General features: G+C 45.5%; 1 protein-coding gene across 5 annotated transcripts in view; it reads left to right on the top strand.

Annotated features, from left to right (window-relative positions):
- Window positions 1–20,590, top strand: part of CAMK1D (calcium/calmodulin dependent protein kinase ID) — a 237,155-nt gene extending 216,565 nt beyond the window's left edge. For 3 of the 5 annotated variants that reach the window (XM_005510296.4, XM_065049283.1, XM_021298230.2), the window contains exons 9-11: window positions 7,191–7,278; window positions 8,421–8,559; window positions 12,334–20,590. In XM_005510296.4, coding sequence (XP_005510353.1) covers window positions 7,191–7,278; window positions 8,421–8,559; window positions 12,334–12,455 — 349 coding nt within the window. In that variant the 3' untranslated portion in view covers window positions 12,456–20,590. The remainder of the gene's footprint in view (window positions 1–7,190; window positions 7,279–8,420; window positions 8,560–12,333) is intronic. The other 2 variants (XM_065049282.1, XM_021298229.2) reach the window with 2 other exon arrangements.
- The last annotated feature ends 1,229 nt before the right edge of the window (window positions 20,591–21,819 follow it).

Raw genomic sequence — 21,819 nt, 5'->3', positions numbered from 1 at the left:
TTGATAGATTTTAATGTTTCCCTAGCCTGTATTAATGACAGCAATTAAGTTTATTAAATATATTGCCACGTCAGAACGCACATCCTGTTCAGGGCAGTTGCTGGGGCTGCAGTGATTGAGGGCGAGCAGCAGAAACCTGAGGACCTGTTTTTTCCCAGCTACAGGATCACACTGAGCTCCCCATTGGGTCAAGCCAGATCCTGCAGCCCCAAATTCAGCCTCTGGACTTGGGCCAGAGGGAAAGAAAACAGTCCTCAGAGGGCCGAGGAGAAGGTGCAACAGTCAGGAAGCTACTATAGGAGTTGGAAGGCGTGCCGTGAATTTATTTGCTCTGTCACACATTTCCCAAGGTTCCTTAAATATCATTTAGAGCTGTGTGCTGAAGCTGGTTATGGCATCGGAGACAACTGGGGACACCTAAATTAAATTTATGTGTTGCCTCCCTGTATAGACTGTATAGGGGAGATGGAGGTTGTGGCACCTAAATTAGACACCAGTGTCCATGGGTATGAGTGTGGCCGTGGCCTTTCCCCGCCATTCGCGCAAAGGGAGAGAGATACTTGGGTCATGCCCACATCCATCCCCACCGACGCCGAGAATCACAGAACTTTGGCAAGGACTGAGCCTCAGCAAATTGTGACCATGACCCTGAGCGTTTATTATGTGCCAGAGAGTGGGAGCCAGATAATAATTTCCACCCAGGGAAAGGACATGGTTTACAAAGAGCTCAGTTCTCAGACCATGTTGTTTGAAGTGTGAAAAGGGCTCCCTGAATGCAACTCCTGATGTTTACAACATTAAATCAAACTCTTATCGAGTTTTTCCCCGCACTCTATTTATTTTTAAGCATCACTGATACGGTATGTGAGTGTGTGTATATTTATATGCATGCGTGTATGTGTGTATATATATGTGTGTGTGTGTATAGAAGAGTTATGATCCTTCAACTAACTCCATATTTCCTGTCATCGTACTCAATAGTGTTTCCAAGCACTGTTTGGCCAGCACAGCGTTTGATTTGGCTGCCTTCAGTATGAAGGTTCAGAAAATAATGGTAGATGAAAGACATTGCCTGCCATCATGGGCAGGGAGGGTGCAGGAGACATATGCTTGCAGTATGCTAGCAAAAAACATCCAAAAGGAAATTTACTGGTTTTGTCTTTGTTGGAGATTCCTCTCAAAGCTTAGAAGTGCTGTGGCCAGATAAATTGCTGTGATAGCTTTGAACCCAGATAAAGAGCTAAAATAAATTGGATGCTATGAAACAATGTTTGATCATTAGATTAGATTTTTCTCATGTACAGAGCCAGATTTGTTATGGTTATTCATGAGAAATACCCTTCTTATCTTCGGTGGAAGCATTTGTGATGGAGAGTTGTCAGATTGTGGCCCTTAGTATCCAATTCTGTGTATTGAGACGCTTACATATTTACAACTGGATGTAAAACCAGCTTCAGCACTAAGTTCCCCAAACCATTGTCAGGATGAAGCTCCTTTCAGGTGCTGCAAAACAGGGACCTCAAGAGAAAAGCCAGGTTCCAGTTAAACTAATCAGTCTTTGCTCAGTTTTGTTTGATGCTCAGCATGATAACAGATCACATATTATTCTGATTTCTTTAATTTTCTTTTTTGTATATGTGTGTGGTATGTAGAAGTAATATCTTTTACTGGGCCAAGTGCTATAGTTGGTGAAAAGAAGTAAGTTAACTGCAAAGCCAAGAAATATAGTTCAGGATTTGACTAGATCTGCATCAGTCCGATCGTCTCTGAAACAGAAGGTGGCCCTTTCTCAGGGGAAATGGAGCTGATTCCTGTAGGAGAAGGGTATGTTGTGCAGGGGAGGGAGGAAGAAAGAAAGTGACTAAGGTATTTTTGTCCTAAAAGGAAGAGAAACATGGTTTATAGCCCGTGGACTTGGAGAGTTAGGGAAAGGTGGAAGGGCAATCACAGAGTTCTCTAAAAGCAGTAGGTCTGTTAAATTTCATGCATTATTTCTTTATCATGGGAACTAAAGATTGTGATTAAATACATTCAGTATAGATGTGATGACATTCACGATAACCACCTCAGGGTGAGTTTGTGCACCCAAAAACTTATCTCATTTTTCAAACTCCAACATTTGACTGTATAAAATATGAGTTCTACCTGCCCACCTCCACCCGTGTCCTTAAACCACCACATCTCCAGCACAACACCACCAGAGAACGGATGTTAACATCCTTTCGTTCTCCTCGAGGTAAAACTATACTATAAACACTATAACGCCATGAGTGTTTTGTAAAAGTTTCAAGATCCTCCAAGAGCAAAATACAGTATAAAGGCAGAGTGCTTGTGTTACAGCACTGCACTCTTAACAAGGCAGTTGTTCAGAGGAGGTTTGGGGAATGATTCCACCCTCAGTTTTGGCAGCCAAGGCTGCATTTTAAGCCACACCGTTCGGCATACCAGCACATGTTTGAACAGCTTCTGCTCCATTAAATTAGCCCAAACACTGTTGTTATTTTGCTTTCATTGAAAACTAGCATCTGCAAGGTGCTGTGGCTACTGAAGAGACCTTAGATGGTCCCCATCACTGTATCGTTTGAGGCTTCACACTGTCCATCACCTTGTAAAGTAAATGACTACTATCCTCCCTGATTGAGAAACACCCAAATACCAAGACTTTTTCTGGAATTACCAGAACTACACAGTTAACATAGAATTAGTGGTGGTAGAAGACAGTTTGTGAACTAGTGGAACCAGCAGTTCTTTATTGAAACCACCAGCATTTCAGAAAATGATCCCTAAACCCCAAAAAAAAAAAAAAAATAGCCTGTATGAGCTATGCACCAAATGAAAAGTTTCATATAGCAAAAATGCATTTGCAAGTCCTTGTGGAGGCTGGCAAGAAAGATCTTCTGGAATAGCTGGCAAGGGTATCATACCCCAAGAACTTGTTCTGCCCATGTTTCCAAAATAAAATTTGACAAGAGGGAAACATGATCTGTGCTTATGCAGCTTGTTAACAAAACTTGTTCATAAAGCAAAATGCTTTGTTAGCTTCAGAGGAAAAATGATCTTTGCAAATGTAATTTTCGCAGCTTGGTCTTTTTGATCAGTTACTGAATGGATATTTTGACTTGTAGCTGTCTACACATTAAGTGTTTGGCATAGTTTTCTTCTGCAGATCTGTAGTACGATGGTCAGTGCTCCCAGCTGGCACATGTTGAGGAGATGTGTCCTCCTGAGGAGGTGTCCTTGGACAGATAAGTGTGCTTATGACATTTTGAAGTGACCATAGGGCCTGTCTCAACCAAAAGACTGAGTGGGTGCAAGGAGGATGGATGCACATCTGCACACAGCTGTGCACCTGAGCTGATGAGTTGTGCAGGGCAGGCTACACAGCTGGAGTCATAGAATCATAGAACACTTTGGGTTGGAAGGGACCTTCAAAGCTCATCCAGTGCCACCCCTGCCATGAACAGGGACATCTTCACCCAGATCAGGTTGCTCAGAGCCTTGTCCAGCCTGGCCTGGGATGTCTCCAGGGATGGTTCATCCACCACCTCTCTGGGCAACCTGGGACAGTGTTTCACCACCCTCATTGTAAAAAATTTACTCCTCATGTCTGACCTGGATCTCCCACCCTTTAGTTTAAAATCATTACCCCTTGTCCCATCGTAATTGGCTGCCCAAAGAGGTTGTGGAGTCTCCTTCTCTGGAGACATTCAAAACCCACATGGACACCTTCCTGTGTGATCTGCTCTGGTGAAGCTGCTTTAGCAGGTGGGTTGGACTGGGTCATCTCCAGAGGTCTCTTCCAACCCCAGCCATTCTGTGATTCTGTAACAAGTCCTGAGTCTTCTCATGCTTCTGGGTCATCTCTTCATAGGGATACTTGGTGTTATGTTGTCACAGAGGCACCTCAAAACAACTCCAACCAAATAAGTGTAAACCAAGTTTAATTTGCAACTGAAACTAAACACAACCAACAGACCTAAACCAAGTGATAGAAACCAGTGAAAAACAGGAGTGTAATCCAAAATCAGACAGCACTCTGAGAACATCTAATGAACTGCAGGTTTGATATACCAGTTGGGGATATTATTACCATATGACCACACAAGAATGATGATCCACAGGATGCACATACTCACTCAGAAGAGAAGCCTCTTTCACTCAACGGTACCCAGAAGAAATAATCGCTTGCTGAGAGTAGGGAGCAAGGACTCATTCAAGGATATATCCAAGAGAAAGAGTCTTTCATCAAGGAGGCGGTGAGGGGTCTCAGTCTGGGGAAGTCTCCTTAGATGGTGTCACACTCTAAGAGGAGAACTTCAACCGTAGTCCCACTGCTCCAAGAAGACCCCAAAGGGGGTCTTTGGCAGGGGCCCCATTTTATGGTCAGGTCATGTCTGAGCTGTGGCCTTTGCAAGCATGGTCCAGAAGCTTCTCTGGGCCTGGGGAGCTTGTTTGGCTGAGGACCCTGTTTATTGACCAGGGTTCCTGCCCCTACTGCTCCCCTAACAGGTGTAGGAGATGGGATGGTCAGCATCAACCAAAGTGCATACCTGAGAACAGCCACAGAGGGGAACAAAAGGTGTTAAAGAGCCATCAACTATCGTATTGAAAGCTCTGGACCTTCTCAGAGTGGGCATAACTGCCAGATATGTCGTTTGGGTCAGGTAGGTTTGGCTGTGGTAAAGCTATAGGAGCTATTTCACACGATGATTTCATGCTAGAGAAATACAGGAACTGCAGTGTGTGGTGGGTGCAAGGACAGGTGGGATCTGTGTCCATCTGGGAGTATATACTGTATGGAGTCCATCAGGGTCTGTGCTGAGCCCAGCAGTATTGCCTGTGAGGGACAGAGGGTGGAACAGTGAACACGCTGCTTAACCTGGATGCTGCCTTACCAAACTTTTAGCCACCTGGCCCCGGTGGGAAATCCAGACCAACTTGTCTCTCTGTCAGTGGGAGAGGTGATCAGAAGGAATCCTCTTCAGAGAAAGATTTAAAGATCTTCCAGTTCTCAGTCAAACACCTCCTCTTCTCCATCAGTAGTGTGGGGACCCAAGAGAGGATGTCAGGTGTCATCTGCAAGCCATGTTTTTGTCACAGTACCAGTTCTTCTGTCTATTTGAGTTACAGGTCATGTGGTGGTGGCATTCAGCCAACTGCCCTTCCCAGTGGAGGTGGACAAATACCACTGCTGCAGTACAGTCGACACACATAACTTAGCATTCTGCTGAATCCTTATACAGATACTCAGCAGTTTGGTGTGTGAGATTAAAGTCAGTCATGTTTTTCCAGGAACATCTAGAGGACAAAGTCAGGGGTTTTAAGAACCCTGCATCTTCCTGCCCATGATTCTCCTGGCTCCAGGACTCTTCAGTAACTGAATATAGATTAGCTTAGTTGCAACAGGATGGGATTGGTGACTCTCTGCTCTTGGGAGATGGGGATTTAGTCTCTCATCTTACTCCCAAAAGCAAGTAGTTCATCTCAGTTCTCTCACATCTTGGGTAAGTGTTGCCAGCAAGAAGGAGGGGAGCAATTCAGAGGAGAATAGTCCCAGAGAGCACTTCTTAGGTGTGCCATTGACACGAAGGCAGAAAAAGCTGCATGTCCATTGAAGAGTATGGTTATGGTTTGGAACAACCTGGGCAAAATGAATGTCTCCAATTCATGGGTCACATAAATGGAAACAGCAGGCTGGCCTATGTAAGCAGAGTTTCATCCTCTAAGAAACACAAAGAGGTGCTGCCATTCTGCTGCCTTAGTTGGAAAACTCTGAACGCTTCGGGTACCGCCCTCTGAGGAAGATGCGGAATCGCTGGAGAAAGTCCAGAGAAGCTCACTAGATCAGAGGATTAGAAAATATGAGTTATGAAAAAACAGTGAAAGAATCAGTTTGTTTAGTCTAGAGAGAAGAAGAGAAGACAGAGAGAAGACATGATAACAGTCTTCAAATATGTGAAAGGATGCTTCAAAGACAAAGGGAATAAACTATTTTCCGTGTCTTCTGGGAGGCAGTAGGGCACTGGAATAGGTTGTCTCCATCTTTTGGAGATCTTTAAGGGTTGCTTAGCCAAATATGTGTCAAAATTGTTTTGACAGCTGGGGTAGGGGGAAGGACTACATGGCTGCTGAGTCCCCCAGACTCTGATTATTTTATCGGAGGTCTCCAGACTGGGAGGCTCTGGGCTTGATGGATTCTTCCATTTCATATATTTTTTAACTGCTAATGGGTCTCTACATTGTGGCTAAAATAATTATTTCTGAGAACATCACATACAACGTAGGAAGCAATAGCTGTTCCCTGGCTTCACCTGCATTAGACAGCACTAATTACTCCAGCATATGGCCCAACATCAGTTCCCTATGGTGCCTACTCTTCCAACAGATTTCATGTCTTGAGAAGTTAAAAGAATCAATAAAATTCCCGCAAAATAATTATGTTTACTGGAGATTTGATTGTGTCTTTATCTGTTCAAGAAACTGTGCAAGATCAGTTAAGTTCTTAGGTTGAGTGTTTTTCAGCCTAATCTATTTGTGCAGCCTGTGCTGCTTGAACGAGCATCCCTGTATCTGCTTTACTGTAAATCTACCTAAATCATGATAAATGGCTATGTACATTGCAGGGTGGCAGGAAAATCTCTAGTGCAAACAGGAATTAGACAGGTTGGAGTGGCTCTGGGAGCTGCTGCACAGTTGAGGCTAAAAGTAGACTCAGCCTGTTGATGTTAAATCTTCAGATGTAAAGGGGAAAAAAAAAAGGTAGAATGTTTTCTTCTGGGGCTGTAATGGTGATAGAAAGCAGCCGCGCACCAACAAAATAAGGTTGTACCTCTTTGTAGCTGCCAGACCTACAAGGCTTATCTACACTTGCTTTTATTGCCCCAGATTTTCCACCACTGCTGCCAGCAGAGACAGCAATGGGAAGTTTGAGCCTTTGTGTGAATGAAATCTTCTCAGGAGTTCGTTAAGAGATACATAGGTGAGGTTCTCGGGGCTGTGGTTTAGAGTTGGACTTGACAGCATTGGGTTAACAGTTGGACTTGATGATCTTGAAGGTCTTTTCCCACCAAAATGATTCTATGATTCACCACTGCAGGAGGAATCAGACCTTGGACCAGCCAGGAGAAGATGAAAGAGTATTCAAAGAGAGCAAAACATCTCCTAAAACTTGTCTTGTCTGTCTGTTTCAGGATCGCCGGTGATACAGCGCTCAGCAAAAACATCCACGAGTCAGTCAGCGCCCAGATCCGGAAGAACTTCGCAAAAAGCAAATGGAGAGTAAGTGACCCATCCTCAGAGATGGTGCTTAGATGCATGACTCTGTTAATGTGACAGCCATAAGTTCACCCTTTCAGTGTTCTAGTGCTTTTGTGGCCCAAAGTTTTGCTTAAAATGGTCCACACTGGGGTTACATGACCCTTCACAGCCTTTTATAGAGGATGCTATGAACCAAGTATATCAATGTCATGCATGAGAGATGGGACTGGGGCTGCTCATAGCTGAAGCAGCCGTGGTTATACATGGAGTTGGGGTCAGCATTGCAGGGGGACATGAAGCAATGCAGACACCCGGTGTGTCAGTGCAGGGAACAATGTGTCAAATACAACTTTCCTTGTGGGCTGCCACATCCCGGGTGCTAGAAGGAACAATGTGGAGCAGGACCAGGGCAGAAATGCATATGATTTCATATAGGTAATATATAGCAGGACTAGGGTAGTGACTGTCCCCCTGTACTCAGCACTGATGAGGCCGCACCTCAAATCCTGTGGTCAGTTTTGGGCTCCTCATGCCAGAAAAGACCTTGGGGTGCTGGGTTGAGTTCAGAGAGGGGAACAGAGCTGGTGAGGGGTCTGGAGCACGAGTGTGATGGGAGCAGCTGAGGGACCTGGGGGGTTTGACCTGGAGAACAGGAGCTGAGGGGAGACCTTCTGATCTCTGAACTGCCTGAAAGGAGCTTGGAGCATGGAGGGGGTTGGTCTCTTCTCCCAAGTAACAAGTGATAGGACGAGAGGAAATGCCCTCAAGTGGTGCCAGAGGAGGTTCAGATTGGGTATTAGGAAGCATTTCTTCTTGGAAAGGGTTGTCAGGCATTGGAACAGGCTGCCCAGGGCAGTGGTGGAGTCACCACCCCTGGAAGTGTTTAAAAGTTGTACAGATGAGGTTCTTAGGGACTTGGTTTAGTGTCGAAGTTGGGTTAACAGTTGGACTTGATGATCTTGAAGGTCTCTTCAAACCAAAATGATTCTGTGATTCTCTGGTATTGCTGTTTCTGGCTCAGAAACTAGAAATTGGGAAAGAGTTAAAAGATGATGGTCTCATTCACTTCTGACAACTCTGAGCAGCCGGGAGAGGTGCAGAAATAAACCTCCCACCCTCCGTTTTTTTTATTCTTTCTTTTTCCCTTTTTTTTTCGTCTCCAGCAAGCGTTTAACGCCACGGCGGTCGTGCGACACATGAGACGGTTACACCTCGGCAGCAGCCTGGACAGCGCGAGCACCAGCGTGTCGAGCACCCTCAGCCTCGCCGCGCCGCTTCCCGACGCAGCCACGCGGAAAGATTGTGAGTAACCAACATCCCGGCAAAGCTGCTGCCGCATCATCCGAGCAAATTCCTGGGACCCCCCGTTTTCCCCTTGACCCCCAGGCTGCAGTCCTCGCTGGCAGTGTGTCCGGCTTTCTGCAAGCTGGTGTTTAAAATAAGGACTGAAAAGGGACCAGGGACCAGCTGGCCAAAAAAATAATGATTCAATTGGAAAAGTTTATGTGCTAAAAAAATTTACTTTCCAGCTAGGCACATTTTTGAGAGAAAAACACTGTTTCTTGTGAAGAAAAAGGGCTTTCTCTTGAGAAAAAGACCCAGACCCCCACAACAAATAGTTTTGTATTTGGTTGAAATCTGAAAAAGTTTACTCAAACTGTTTATGCTTGAGTTTCCAGTATTATGATAAGACATTTTTCTGTAAAAAATGGCTTACTTTCCACTTCCATTTTCCATGGGGGAGACTGATCCTGCCAGTCTGACCCAGCTTCTCTCTCGCTGGGCCAAATTAAGCTCCTGTACAAAGAGGCTCATTTGTCTGAGCAGAACTCATGCTCTGTACACCACAGTGGGACTTGGCCCGCTGCCTTGTTTGTTACGTGCTGTAATTGAGATTTGCAAGCTGCCCAATGGAGTCAGATGCTTGGGACATGTATTCTTTCTGAACGCCAGGGAAGGAGATATGGCAGTGAAGAGATCATTTGGAAGACAGAACGTCTTCCTTTGCAATGAAGCCTATTTAATTTCTGGCTTCTGACCATTTATTTTATTCCCTTCTGTCTGTTTGTAGAGATTTTTATATCATGAAATGGAGGGATGTGGACTTTACAATTGGAGAAGATTATTTTAAGGTGCAGCACCAAAAAGGAACGCTAATAGTTTATGGTATGGGAAGTCAGTGCTTACTTCACTGGGGGGCTGAAGTGGTTGTTTCTAGACAATATTCCACACTATTCCAGAATTGAAAACAGCTACTGTTCAGGATGTATTTTGGATGGTGCCACTATCCGTCTCTGCTCGCCAGCCTCAGCTCATTGACGAGGACACGGCACCAGCCACAGTCTCTGCAGCTCTGGTTGAAAACTGTTGTTTCTCTTGCTGTCCTGGGCACATTTTCCCCCAAAACTGAGGTGGGATCTGCCTTCTGGGCACTGCATGAGATGTTTTTCCCAGCCCGAGCTGGAGGAGAATCCCCTTCCCTCTGCATCCCAGGCCTGATGGGGATTCATGCCCAGCGCCCAATTTGCAACGTCCAGTGCCACGTCCTACAGCTGCTGCGGAAGAAAGCATCACTGTGCGCCTAGCACGCATCTTGCACCTGCAAATGCTTCCAACCATGCGTTGGCAATGCAGTGATGTAGAAAACTCCTTACAGGGGAGAAATGTGCCTTCATTTTGGCTCCTGCTGCAGCATGGCTGTGCTGGAGCCCAGTCAGGTCTGATGGCATGCTTTGCTGTTAAATTGGTGGATGGTTATCTTCCATCCATCTATCCGTTTGATTAGTCTTAAATGGTATTAATTAATAGCCCTGCGTAGTCTGAATAGTAATGGCAAAACGTCTGTGAACAATAAGGGTGGGAAGAGAAGAAAATCTGTTGAACAGCTACGGAACCCAGCAGGTCCCTGTACAGAATCCGATGATATTTCGCAGCGATGGACAAGTCAGCCAGGATATGAAGGATAAACTCAGATGTGTTAAGACAGGTGGTTTTTTTTTTTTGTCAGAAATATGAGGCAGAAAAGTATCAAAAGATTTCCAAGCATCCCGGGTCAAGTCCAGCTCACCAGACTATACAGAAGAGCTTCCTTTCCTCAAATAAATGAATTAAAGAGTTTGGAGATGCTGGAGCCCCAGAGAACCAGTGAGGAGAGCCAGCAGAAAATGCAAGGAGTGACATTAACTGTCATATCCAATGCACTCTACCAAATACCTCCCATTGGGAAAAAGAAAACCTGTGAGGTCTCTGTCCTGTTTCTTTCTTTCTCAGCAGTTTTCCCTGGGGATAGATTTATTGCATGAGAAAGATCCCATGCAGCAAGTTACATGAAACAGCTGTGCCACCAGTACAAAACGTAATACTGCCTAATGCTATTAATAGACATCTAATGGGCTCTCCAAATAGTTTCAAATGCAGCAATTTCACATCATTGAAGACAATTAAATACAGCCTTCGCCTGAGAGAAGGTTATGTTAGGCTGCATCCTAATGCTGTTCTCTGTTTTAGGGCAGAGTAGAGATGATGCATTACGCTGGATTATGGTACCTGTCAGGAGAGTCTAAGTGAATCAGTCAGGATTTCTCAAGTGTATTAGCCTGATTCTCAATCCACACCTGGTTTATTCTATTTAGACATGATTTGACTGGCTAGATTAATTACAACACCTAGATCTCTTTATTTCTAAGGTAACATATCAATTGCAGCATGAAGCCAAGATGTCAAGTGTCGATACTGCTGAGAAATGGGATGTGACTGACTGTAGGTACAGCATAGTTATCCCTGAGATTGAAATGCCACCTTGAAGCCTGGAGAAGGAGGTAAAAGTTGTAACAAGCATCAAAAAGATCCTGAGTAGTCAAGGGGCCAACCCAAACTCCAGTTTGAGAATATATTAATATAGGTTTAATCTATTCTTTATTCACCAAGCTGGAAAAATGAACTGTATTTCTAATCATTCCGACTCTGCATCTTGTCAGAACAAGGTGACTGTTCCAGGTCCTTGTTCAGCAGCTTTTCTTGCACCAGAGCTGCCTTTACACATCGGTGCCTATGGGGCTGCCAAACTGCATGGAGAGCTGCACATGCCAGCAAAATTGAAGGATCTCCCTTGTGGGGTCTCAACAGCCACTGGGAGAGTGGTAGTTCATCCATGGAAAGCTCTGGCAAGGATATATTTTATTTCTCTTCATTAATGCTTTCCATAGAAACTGCTGACATAGTGCTGGAATAGCAAAATCTTCAATCTGTCATTCGAAATACTTTGGGTTTTCGGGGGTTATGTTTTGGAGGATCGTGCTTTTTAAATCTGTGGTGTCTGCTTCTACCTCTATAAACAGTTTAATTTAGCTAAACCCCCTCTTTTTTCATAAAAAATATCTTTCAGAAGTCTTTGATTAGTTCAAAAGGAACGGCCCAGGAAAATTTTGGGTCTGGATACTCAACTTACATCAACCTGCATCTCTTAGCTGGAAGTGCTGGAGACATACCAGCAAAACCTGGAGCGACATAAGCTGTTGCTAGAATGATATCCAAGTCACACCATTCACATTCTCTCTAGGTTTACTGGAACTCACCAGCAAATTTGACGCACTGTACTTTTTTATCAGTTTCTTTGCAGGGTGCTTGGGGAAATTCTTTTAGTCCAGGTGTACAGTCTGTTCATTTAGCTAGATGGCCATGATGAAAAGTTTAATCATCTTTAACATGCCCAGGAGGAGAATTATTCTGAGCGAGTACAATGCTGGAGGGACTTCTGAATCCCAGAACTCTTTGTCTTCATCCCCAGAAATGTGAAATCAGTTTGGTTGAGCACATACCAAAACTGGACATTTATTCATTGTGACATGCGTATGAAACTGCTGGTGGTGGTAGCAGGCAAATGGCCATGGGTCAGGAGGGTAGAAGATGCCCAAGATACCCAACCAACCCACCACTGCGGGAAGAGCAGGAGCACCATCTCTAGCTGTTGTCCCCTCCCTTTTGTAGCGTGCTACGAAACAAACTCAGCTTTGCCCACATCCCCATCTTCCAAAAAAAACCCCATTTCTAACTCTGTTTCTGGCTTTCCTTTTTTAGGTATGTCTCCATCCACCCTCTGTAGTTTTGTTTCATCTGCTTCTTCAGGCGTTTCTGCAGTAGGAGGGGACCGGAGACCCAGACCCACCACAGTGACCACAGTGCACACAGGGAGCAAGTGAGATCCGGGGCGGCGAGGAGCGGGCTGGGCTGGCAGGTCGCCTCTGCGCCCTCACACCCTGCGAAGGACTAGAAGAAAGAAGATTTTTTTATGGCCATATTTTATACTGCAATTCTGAAATGTTTCATTTATCACAAACTGCAATGACTCCAGGGGGAACGGATCTAACAGTCTCTGGTGCTGTACATATATATATATAAATATATATATATATGTGAGTCTAGCAATGTTCTAACTAATGAACACTCATTCTTTTCCCCAGTGATTTACTCTTTTCTCAGTGTAGGTAACAGTATATGTTGTATTTTTTTTCCATTAACTACAAACATCTCAACTGGATTATTTAAATAGAGATACTTTTCTGAGCATTATATATTTTTTTTTTCTTTTAAAAAGTACTTCCAGTAATGTCCCTTCTTCCAGTTTGCTGGGGGATAGGCTATTTCTGTAGGTAGGAATTAACGTTAACTTTGCAACACAAGAGGATTTCAACGGCATGCCATTTCTCACTCCGCAAATTGGACTGCAAGTCTGCCTGGCTTTAGCAGAGCTGTTACTGCTCAGATTAAGAAACTGCTGCTTTCCCTCCCTTCCTCCTCCTTGAAAGCCATGGCAAGAGTTAAATTGCCACCAGCTGGGAGTCAGTTCATCCTTGGCCGCATTCCTGCAGCGCTGGGCATCTGCAGCACCCTTGTTTCAGAGAAGAAGCAGGTACACGGTGCCGACCAGAGCTGAGCAAACAAAATGGCAGAGCACAGTCTCATCCTGCAGCTTTTCTCTCTTCTGAGTCGCTGTACGTTACGGGCAGAGCAAAAGAAAAGGAAGACATGGGGCCGGGAGTCACAGTTGTCCTCTGCCACGGACTTGCTGCGCTGCCCTTGAGCAGGACATTTCACTCACCAACCTCCTCCCAGCCGTGGGGTACATCCAGATGGAAGGTCCATGCCAGAGGTGCTGAGCACCTGCATCTCCTGGGGGCTTTGCCTGATGTTGCTGATGCTCAGCACCCCCCAGAACAGCCAAAAGTATTAGAAACCAAATAGAAAAGTTTGGACCTTTGGACCTGGGTTTCTCCCCCCAGGGAGAGGGGTGATGCTTGCACCCCTCTGTAAAGCCCTGGCAGGTTCTTGGGTGCAAAGCGCAGGATCTGGTGTCATGTTGCTCCATCACGCTGAGGTCTGGAGGAGGGCTGTCCTGGACCAGCACTGAGCTGGGAAAGCAAAGCATTGCCCAAAGGCACGTGGAGGGACAGTGGTGGCACTGCCTCCCCCAGAAGCTCCAGAGGAGGCCCCAAAACAATCAGAGGCTGGAACAGCTCTGCTGGGAGGACAGGCTGAGAGAGTTGGGGTGTGCAGTCTGGAGAAGAGAAGGCTCCAGGGAGACCTTATTGTGGCCTTTCAGTGCTTAAAAGGGGCTGCTAAGAAAGTTTGGGACAGACTTTTTAGCAGGGCCTGTTGCGATAGGACAAGGGATTATGGTTTTAAACTAAAGGAGGGGAGATTCAGACCAGACATGAGGAAGAATTTTTTACACTGAGGGTGGTAAAACACTGTCCTAGTTTGCCCAGAGAGGTGGTGGATGAACCATCCCTGGAGACATCCCAGGCCAGGCTGGACTCGGCTCTGAGCAGCCTGATCTGGTGAAGATGTCCCTGCTCATGGCAGGGGTGGCACTGGATGAGCTTTGAAGGTCCCTTCCAACCCAAACCATTCTCTGATTCTATGAAAAGTCAACTCAATTTCCCCATTATTTTATTACTAAATGCATGCAGTTCCCAGACTCCGTCATGGAACAGCCACCATGGCTGTTGTGCAGCTGTGCGTCCAAGCAGCTTGAAATAGGGAGGAGAGCAAATCTGCCTGGATTTGCTGAAGGGATCCAGGTTACTTCTACACCATTCCCAGCTGTAGTTTTCCTTTGAGGAGGAGGAAAGTGAGGTGGGCAGCAGAGGCAGGCACCCTTTCCCGGCCCCTCTCAGCCTCTCACATGCAGACAGGTCCATCCTCATCCAGAGGCACAAGCCATTCCCCTCAGCAATATTGCCATGCTTGTCTCATTTATCTTGTACAAGAAGTTGTGGAAACCGGTCACAGACATGGCCGAATGTATCAGGCCATAGTGACTGTGCTGGGATAAGCCATAAGATACATATTTTTCATTGAGACTTCAAAATCCCCGTCCGGCTTCAGTCAGTTGGCTTCAACTGGAAGAGCCAGGATTTCATCCATCACATTTTGAGCGCTAAAAGCTAGAAAAACAGGTGGCACTGAGTGCTGGCTCTGAAATAGCTTCTCCTTTGGTGGCACTTCAAGGTGATGCATCCTATAGATCTCTGGTTTCCTCGGTATTAAGCTGCTCCCCATTTTCGGAGGGCCATGGCACATCTGAGTGAGGCCCTGAGAGCCCCCAGTGCTCTCCACCGTGTTTCACAGCTGGTGTGGATGGTCACACAGAAAGGCTTCAACTTCTTCTTTCAGGAAAGACGCCAAATACTGGTCTCTTGGGGGTTGGTAGCAAAACACCTTATAAGTTCCCTGGTGAGGACTTCTGACTGAGATTTGGGCAGACCAAAGGGCAGGGTATCTCCTTGCTGCAAGTCACCCTCCTGTCCCCATCCCCAGGCTGCTGCCACAGAACAGTCCTGCCCCACTGACAGAGAGTAGGAAGAGCTTTATCAGCATTTACCCTCGGAGCTCTTTAAATCTTGCTGCAAGGATAGCAGGAAATTAGTATAATACAATTTAAACTCATTCTAAGGTCACTTTATTTTTCCAGACAAAGTAAGGAATCTTTAGTTTGGGAGAGACTCCTATCCCAAGAAATTCAAGTTTTTTTGAACCCATGTAAGCTCAGCTGGCCCTATTCTGCTCCAGTTGCAGGGATGTAAATAGGCAGTCCCCCAGTTTGGAGGCAGTGGAGTTCCCCATGTTTACACGTGTGCAACCAAAAGCAGGATTTGGTTAGGGAATATTTTTGTCTTTGTACAGTTATTTCAAAGATTAGGGCTCTAACGTTTCCTTTTTGCCTTCTCATCTGAAGCCTGAGGTCTGGTTTGAACTTGATGTAGTTGCTGAGGCTACTAATCAAAATACAGCATCCAAAAGGCAAATGGATTTCCATCTGCAGAACAAAGAGCAGTGATGGGAGCAAAGGCAGACATGCTGTCCTGCAGCTGGGGGGTTTCTATACACTGGCTGCCCCTCCTTGATGGATGTTTTCTGTGTTTTTTGTTGAGCGGGTTATTATTTCCTCCCGCACTTGTAAGTAGGGTGATTTGGTTTCCTTCCTGCAAGTAATATTCTGCCATAGTTGTATAACTTATCATAATTGCTTTTGGCTTGCTATCAACTGCTGGGATCTTAAGAAACAGAAGCACTTAAAAGCAGAATTGTTTCCTTCTGCTACAGTTTTGGGTGGTGGGAAGCTCTTCCTTTATATCAGTGAAACACAGCTGAAGACCTGACTGGTGTTCACCACATGCTTTGAGATCTCTCCTATCATTGAGTCCTGAAGTATCTCTTGATTAAAACCTCCCAGTTAATCTGTAAACTGGGCTGACTTAGCAGCACCCAGGGCAGATTTACAGAGGGGGCTGGAGCTGTTTGCCCCTCGGCAGCACAAGCTGGTACGGCGAACACTCCGGCATCACTGGGGATGCTCCAGGGCTGTTGTGTTTCCTTTCCCTGCCCCAATCCTCCTCTCCTCATCTGCAAACCCAGGAGCAAATACTGTGTGCATGTGGGGAAAGGGCTAGTAGCTCCTTTGTTCAAAACAAATCTCCAACTGGCCTTGCCATAAAGGAACAGGTAGAAAAATCCCTCTGGGCTCTTTCCCAATGGACTGTCCTACTAAAAAATGTGTGACTTGCTCCTTTCATGAGGACTTCAGCCTGGACTCACCTGTCTGTTACCCTTTTCTGGTTTACTTTACTGGCACCGATGTGTTTTTCCTTTGTAACTTGTTTTCCTCAGCTCCTTCCCCTTCTTTTCCTTTGCTTGCAGCTTTGATTGTTGATTTTTACCTCCAGAGTCACAGAGGCCACCTCTGATGCCAACAGCAGTGCTCTTGCTGGGAAAACAAAACAATAAATCCAGAATATCTCCAGCTGGCTCCTTAGCCTGCAGAAGAAGTTGTGAGGACAGGCTGCCCGTGAACTCTGCGAGCTGAAAGTCAGCACTGCAGTGGCCAGGGGCTTCCGTTGCTGATTTTTGCATGTGACTTCATTCCCAGAGCATCCTGACTTTCTGCTGGATCACCCCTTCCACAGCACAAAGTGGTTATTGACCCTGCAACATGGCTAGTGGGGAGGTAGGAGTCTGGGGAGAACCTCGCAGTGATGCTTTCCTGAGACTGTGTTACCCTGCTGGTGATGTCTCTTCTGTCCTGGTTGCTGTTGTACAGGTGCCATTAGAGTAGTGGGTGCAGGAAAAAAAAAAGGTAGGATTTTACCTATGCTTTGTGTGTCTGTTATGGTTGTGGTGCTGAAATAAAACCAAGTGATGATAGAGGTTTGTTCCTGATATGAATCAAGCCACAAAAAGAAGTGTCAGCCCACTGGTAGGCATCTCCGTGTAGTTCTGCAGTAGGCATTAGATAGGAGTTTCTGCTGTGCATGTGCCCTGCGTGCCTCCATGATTATTGACAGCATTTTTTCTGTAACTAGCTCTCCTTATTCTGGGCTCCTGCATGGCCCTGAGGGACTTTGGGGTTTGTCCAAAGCTTTTCCCAGTGCTGGAAGCCAATGCAGCCCCTGACCTCTGGCTTTTCTCCCCAAGCCCTCTGCAAACCAGAGCATGGGCCTCCAAGGCACCCAAAAATGCAGCAGTAGCTGTCCCCAAGGCTGCCCCTTCCTTAAGCGTTACCCTGGTTTTAGTGAAACAAGCTCCCAAGGAAAGCCAGGTAGCTTTTAGTCATTGGTGAGCAGGGAGAATATTGTCCTTTGACATGAACTTGACATTAACTAGATGAGATACAGGGAAACCTGGGCTAGTATTTCCCCTGTCGTACCAGCTCCAGCCATGAGCAGCGCCGTGTAAAAACACCAGATTGACTTTGCCGACAAGATCGTGCAGACTGTAGCATGTTGGTTTTGCTCTTTCCAAAGAATCAGGCGATTCATCTGCTGGCAAAATAAGTTTGGAGACTGAGCCCCAAGGTACGGAATTACCATCCTTTTGGCATACGGAATTTTCCATTTAATGGTATTACTTGCATTCTTGCTCCCGTGCGTATTTATCCATCTGCACTGGGGCCTGAGTGCATCCCACAAATTATTCATGGGGAGGAAGTGTTGCCTTCATTATCATGCTTATTTGCACCAGAAACTTGATGCTAAGAATTACACTCATTCTAGCAAAAAGCAGAAACACACGCAGAGACAACAGTATCCAAGGAAAACAGCATCAAACCCAAGCACGAAGGATTAGTTGGCAAATCGCTGTGCGCAATGGCTGAGTGAGGAAACAGCAACCTGCTCACAAAGTTGCACAGAGTTCCCCCAGGCAAATTCCAGATTTCTTGCCCAGCAGCAAGTTTTACACAATCTTTTGTGGTTTTCCCCGCATCCCTGCAGCTGGGTCCTGCCTTCTCATCCTGTGTGCTGGGGTGCTCGGGTCTCTGTGACACACACACGTGTGTGTGCATGTTGTGTGTGTTGTGGCCCCGAGGATCACAGATCCCACTGGTGGGAGATCAGGAATTGTTTCAGGTTTTTTGGTCCTACTTCACACGGCTGGGGCAAAGCTGGGTAAATGGTGTTTGTGACAGAGGATGAAGGCTCGTTGTCCCAGGCTCTGGTTTTGCAGACACCTTCCCCACCATGAACCATGTCACTCATCTGTCCAGACAGCTTTTTTTCTTCCTCCTTTTCATAAATGATAACGTCAGAAGAGCAGGTCTTATATTTTTTCCATACTCCAGAGTGGAATCAGGGCATGTACACCCACAAGCGTTGTGAAAAAACACTGCTAAACTAATGATCACGTCAGATGTCCAATAAATGCATGATACTGCACTGCATGTATTAAACTGCTGGTCACTGTTTCTGTATTTCCCAAGCCTTTTCTTTATGCACATTCAACCCAACCTTTTCTCTGAGGAGTTTACTTCTACATTTTGCTTTTAAGTGACTCAATGTATCTGTAACTCAAAATCAATTGTTAAGTTTGAGTAAATGCAAAAGCTGATGTTTTGTAAACAAGATACTGCAAAGCCTGGTAATGTATTTTGTCTTTCTGTTGAATGCTCTGCAGCATGGACAGGAAGAGTCACCATGCAGAGCAGCTTCAAACTATGCAGCAGTCATGTACACATCTAGAAACAGGGAGTCAGGGAGGGGATGGTCCCTTTTCTAACACAATACTTAAAAATTTGGTCCACATAAATTCATTCCCTGGGTTGCTAATGCTCAGGACTACCAAGAAACATGTTGCTAGGTTTCTTCATTTTTTTCTGTTTTGTTTTGGTTTGCTTTTCATAGTCAAAATTTAGACCGGTTCATTCAATTCTTAGGATTTTTCTCTTCCTACAGGATATTTCTTTCTCACCTGTTGCAGAACGAACTGCATTTTGGGGACCAAGATGCTGTGATTATTTGCCTGCAGCAAACAGGGCAGAGAGCTGAGCTAATTATCCCATCCTTTCCAAAGCATCACCACCTAAATCCTGGCGTTTAACCTTGAACGCCCATGTAGTACAACCATTTATCCGTGGAAATGTTTGGTGTGGCACTTTTCCTTCTTTCACATGGAAATCATGACCTTGCCTTGTCTTCTGTTAATCATTGGTCCATTTTCATTTGTGCTGGTCTTTCTAAGGCAGGGCACAGGATGGCCACATGGTAGTTTTAATACTTCTGGCCCAGTCCTCTTGTGGGCATCGAGGCATTGGCCCCAGCTCCTGTCTGGTTGCTGTGTTAGTGTGGAAGACGCTCAAGTTCCCAGTACTCAAAGCAGAGTCATCTGAAGGGCTGGGACATCGCTCTGGGTTCCTGGCAAGGCCATGACAAGCAGTGGGGCTGGAGAGAAAGCACCATGCTGGTGGTGGAGGGAGCAAGGATCAGTCCTTGGAAATTACACAAGACACTGTTCCGCGGTGTCTCTGAATCGTAGAATAATTTTGGTTGGAAGAAACCCTCAAGATCACCGAGTCCAACCATTAACTGGCACTAAACCGTGTCCCTAAGAACCTCATCTAAGCATCTTTTAAACATCTCCAGGGATGGTGACTCCACCACTTCCCTGGGCAGCCTGCAGCAGAAGGTGTTGAGCCCACCGTCAAGGCTGGTGCTCAGCCAGGATGCTGTGCCATTGCTGAAGGACTACATGACAGCATAAAAAACCATCATTAATAGCAGTTGTAAATCAGTCTGAGCTCAGATTGCAAAGGTGCAAAGCTTCATGAGGAGGTGGACGTGTGCTGTGGTTCCTGGTGGGTGGGAGCTCCTAGGGGGGTGGTCAGGGTAGCTCCAAGCTTTTCCATCTCTCATCTGCATGCCCTGAGCCCAGCATGGCATCACATGAGCTATGTCTTGATAGATCAAGCTGTAGCATGACCCTCAAGGTGAAGAGCAGGGAAAGTTGTAGCTCAGTGGGAGATACGGTGTGACTCGTGTTTCTGGGCAACATGATGTCAGCATCCTGTTGTACATTGGCCTCTAGTTGAGAAACAGCATTTTGGTCAGTTTGGGCATTTTATTTTAGATAGGTGTTTTATTTGGGTCAGCAAACAATGAAAAAAACCCCAAAGTCTGCCCAGACTAGTGACTCCCCAAATATCCCCAACTGCAAAACATCTCTCGGTTGACTTTCAATGAAAATGCAAGCATGTTTTCTACAAAGGCTTAAATCTTAAGGAGTGTCAGTGTGCCTAATATTGCAGGTCTTGTGATTGATATGAGTTCATAACAGCATCTGTGTCCAAACAGAGGGGAGAATGTGTATTTACTCCATGCATGTATTAAGGCATCGCAAAAGTTTTATCTGCATAATGAGTTTGCAATACTGCAAATTGTTAATGGGGCTACGTCGCAAGTGGTTCTCTGCCTTGACAATCATGTATACATATCGAGATTTCTATCATAATGACAATTTAAAGGGATGACTAATTGTTTTCCTCCAATAAATCCAATTAAATCACCCTGCTGTGAAGTCTGATGTTTTTTAGTGCATGAGTCTCTACCCATGTGCAATAAAGGGAGTGAATAATTTCTGTGGCTGTTCCATTATGTTTTATGCAATAATGTTCGTTTATGTCCCAAAGGAGGTTAGTGAGATTTTTTCTTCTCAATGCACTCCATAGGGAAATGGATAAAAAGGATGATTTGTCCTTCAGGTATTTCCTAAAGCTGCTTTTGGAATTGATGTTGGGTGTCAACATATGTAGAGATGGATGTCTCCTGGGCATTGAGAATATCTGTGTGGGGCTGGGGAAGGAGATGTGTTTGTTGGAGACTGCTGTACCTTTGAGCTGGTCCTGGTGACTTACGCAGCCTGTGGTGGGAATTGGGAAAGAAGATGGGATTTTTGCTGGTGTTTCCAAGGCCCTTTGCAGTCAGCAGTGGGCTCCAAAGGCTGTTGCATGCACTCCATCGCTGGCTTCCTTTTCCTCCAGACCATGTTCCTGGTGTGTTTTATCACTCGCCTTTTAATTTTTTCCCTCTTATTCTTAATTTTCCCCGGTTTTATTTCTGCTTTTCTGGCTTTCACTCACTGGCACACAAGAATTCCTTCCCTTTTTAAAATGGCTGGCAAAATCACTGCACTGCATTGCTGGGCGCCCAGCAGGGAACTGGACCCATGCTTGGGGTTAAAGCCAGTTGGTTTTAGACATCTGGTTCACTAACAGGCCTGCAACAAACAGCAGTGATAGTGGTCAACCCATAGCAGTATAAAGAGAAATACAAATTACTTAAATAGCTTTTATATAGTGAATGAAGAAACCACTACCAGAACCAATCTGATTACTAGTGCAATGCCGTGGTACCCAACTGTGTCCACAGAACTAGGATTAAATGCTGGGCTGTCCCAGGAGAGATGAGACGGCCTCCCATTTGTGCTCTGGCAAAGCACATCCGTGGGAAGGTACATCTTTGGAAAAGTATTTCCATGTACAAAACCACTGACAGGGAGTGGGTTGGAGGAGAAGTGTGATACTGAGGCACAGGCACATGATTTGCAGTGGCAGGAGGAGTAAAAGATCCTGTAGAAAGACTCCACGGTCTTTCAATATAACACAAGCCTAAACTATGACCAGCTCTTCATATTCGGGACCACATTTCCACCTGTGTGAGTTGGGTCTCCCAGTCTGGCTAAAATTCTTCACACTTATTTAGTTGAAGTTCTATCCCATATTTTGCCATGGAATGA

The sequence above is a fragment of the Columba livia genome, chromosome 1 (assembly GCF_036013475.1).
Source record: "Columba livia isolate bColLiv1 breed racing homer chromosome 1, bColLiv1.pat.W.v2, whole genome shotgun sequence".
Taxonomy (NCBI): Eukaryota; Metazoa; Chordata; class Aves; order Columbiformes; family Columbidae; genus Columba; species Columba livia.
Note: the sequence above shows the minus strand (reverse complement) of the source record. Positions and strands in the feature narration are given on the sequence as shown.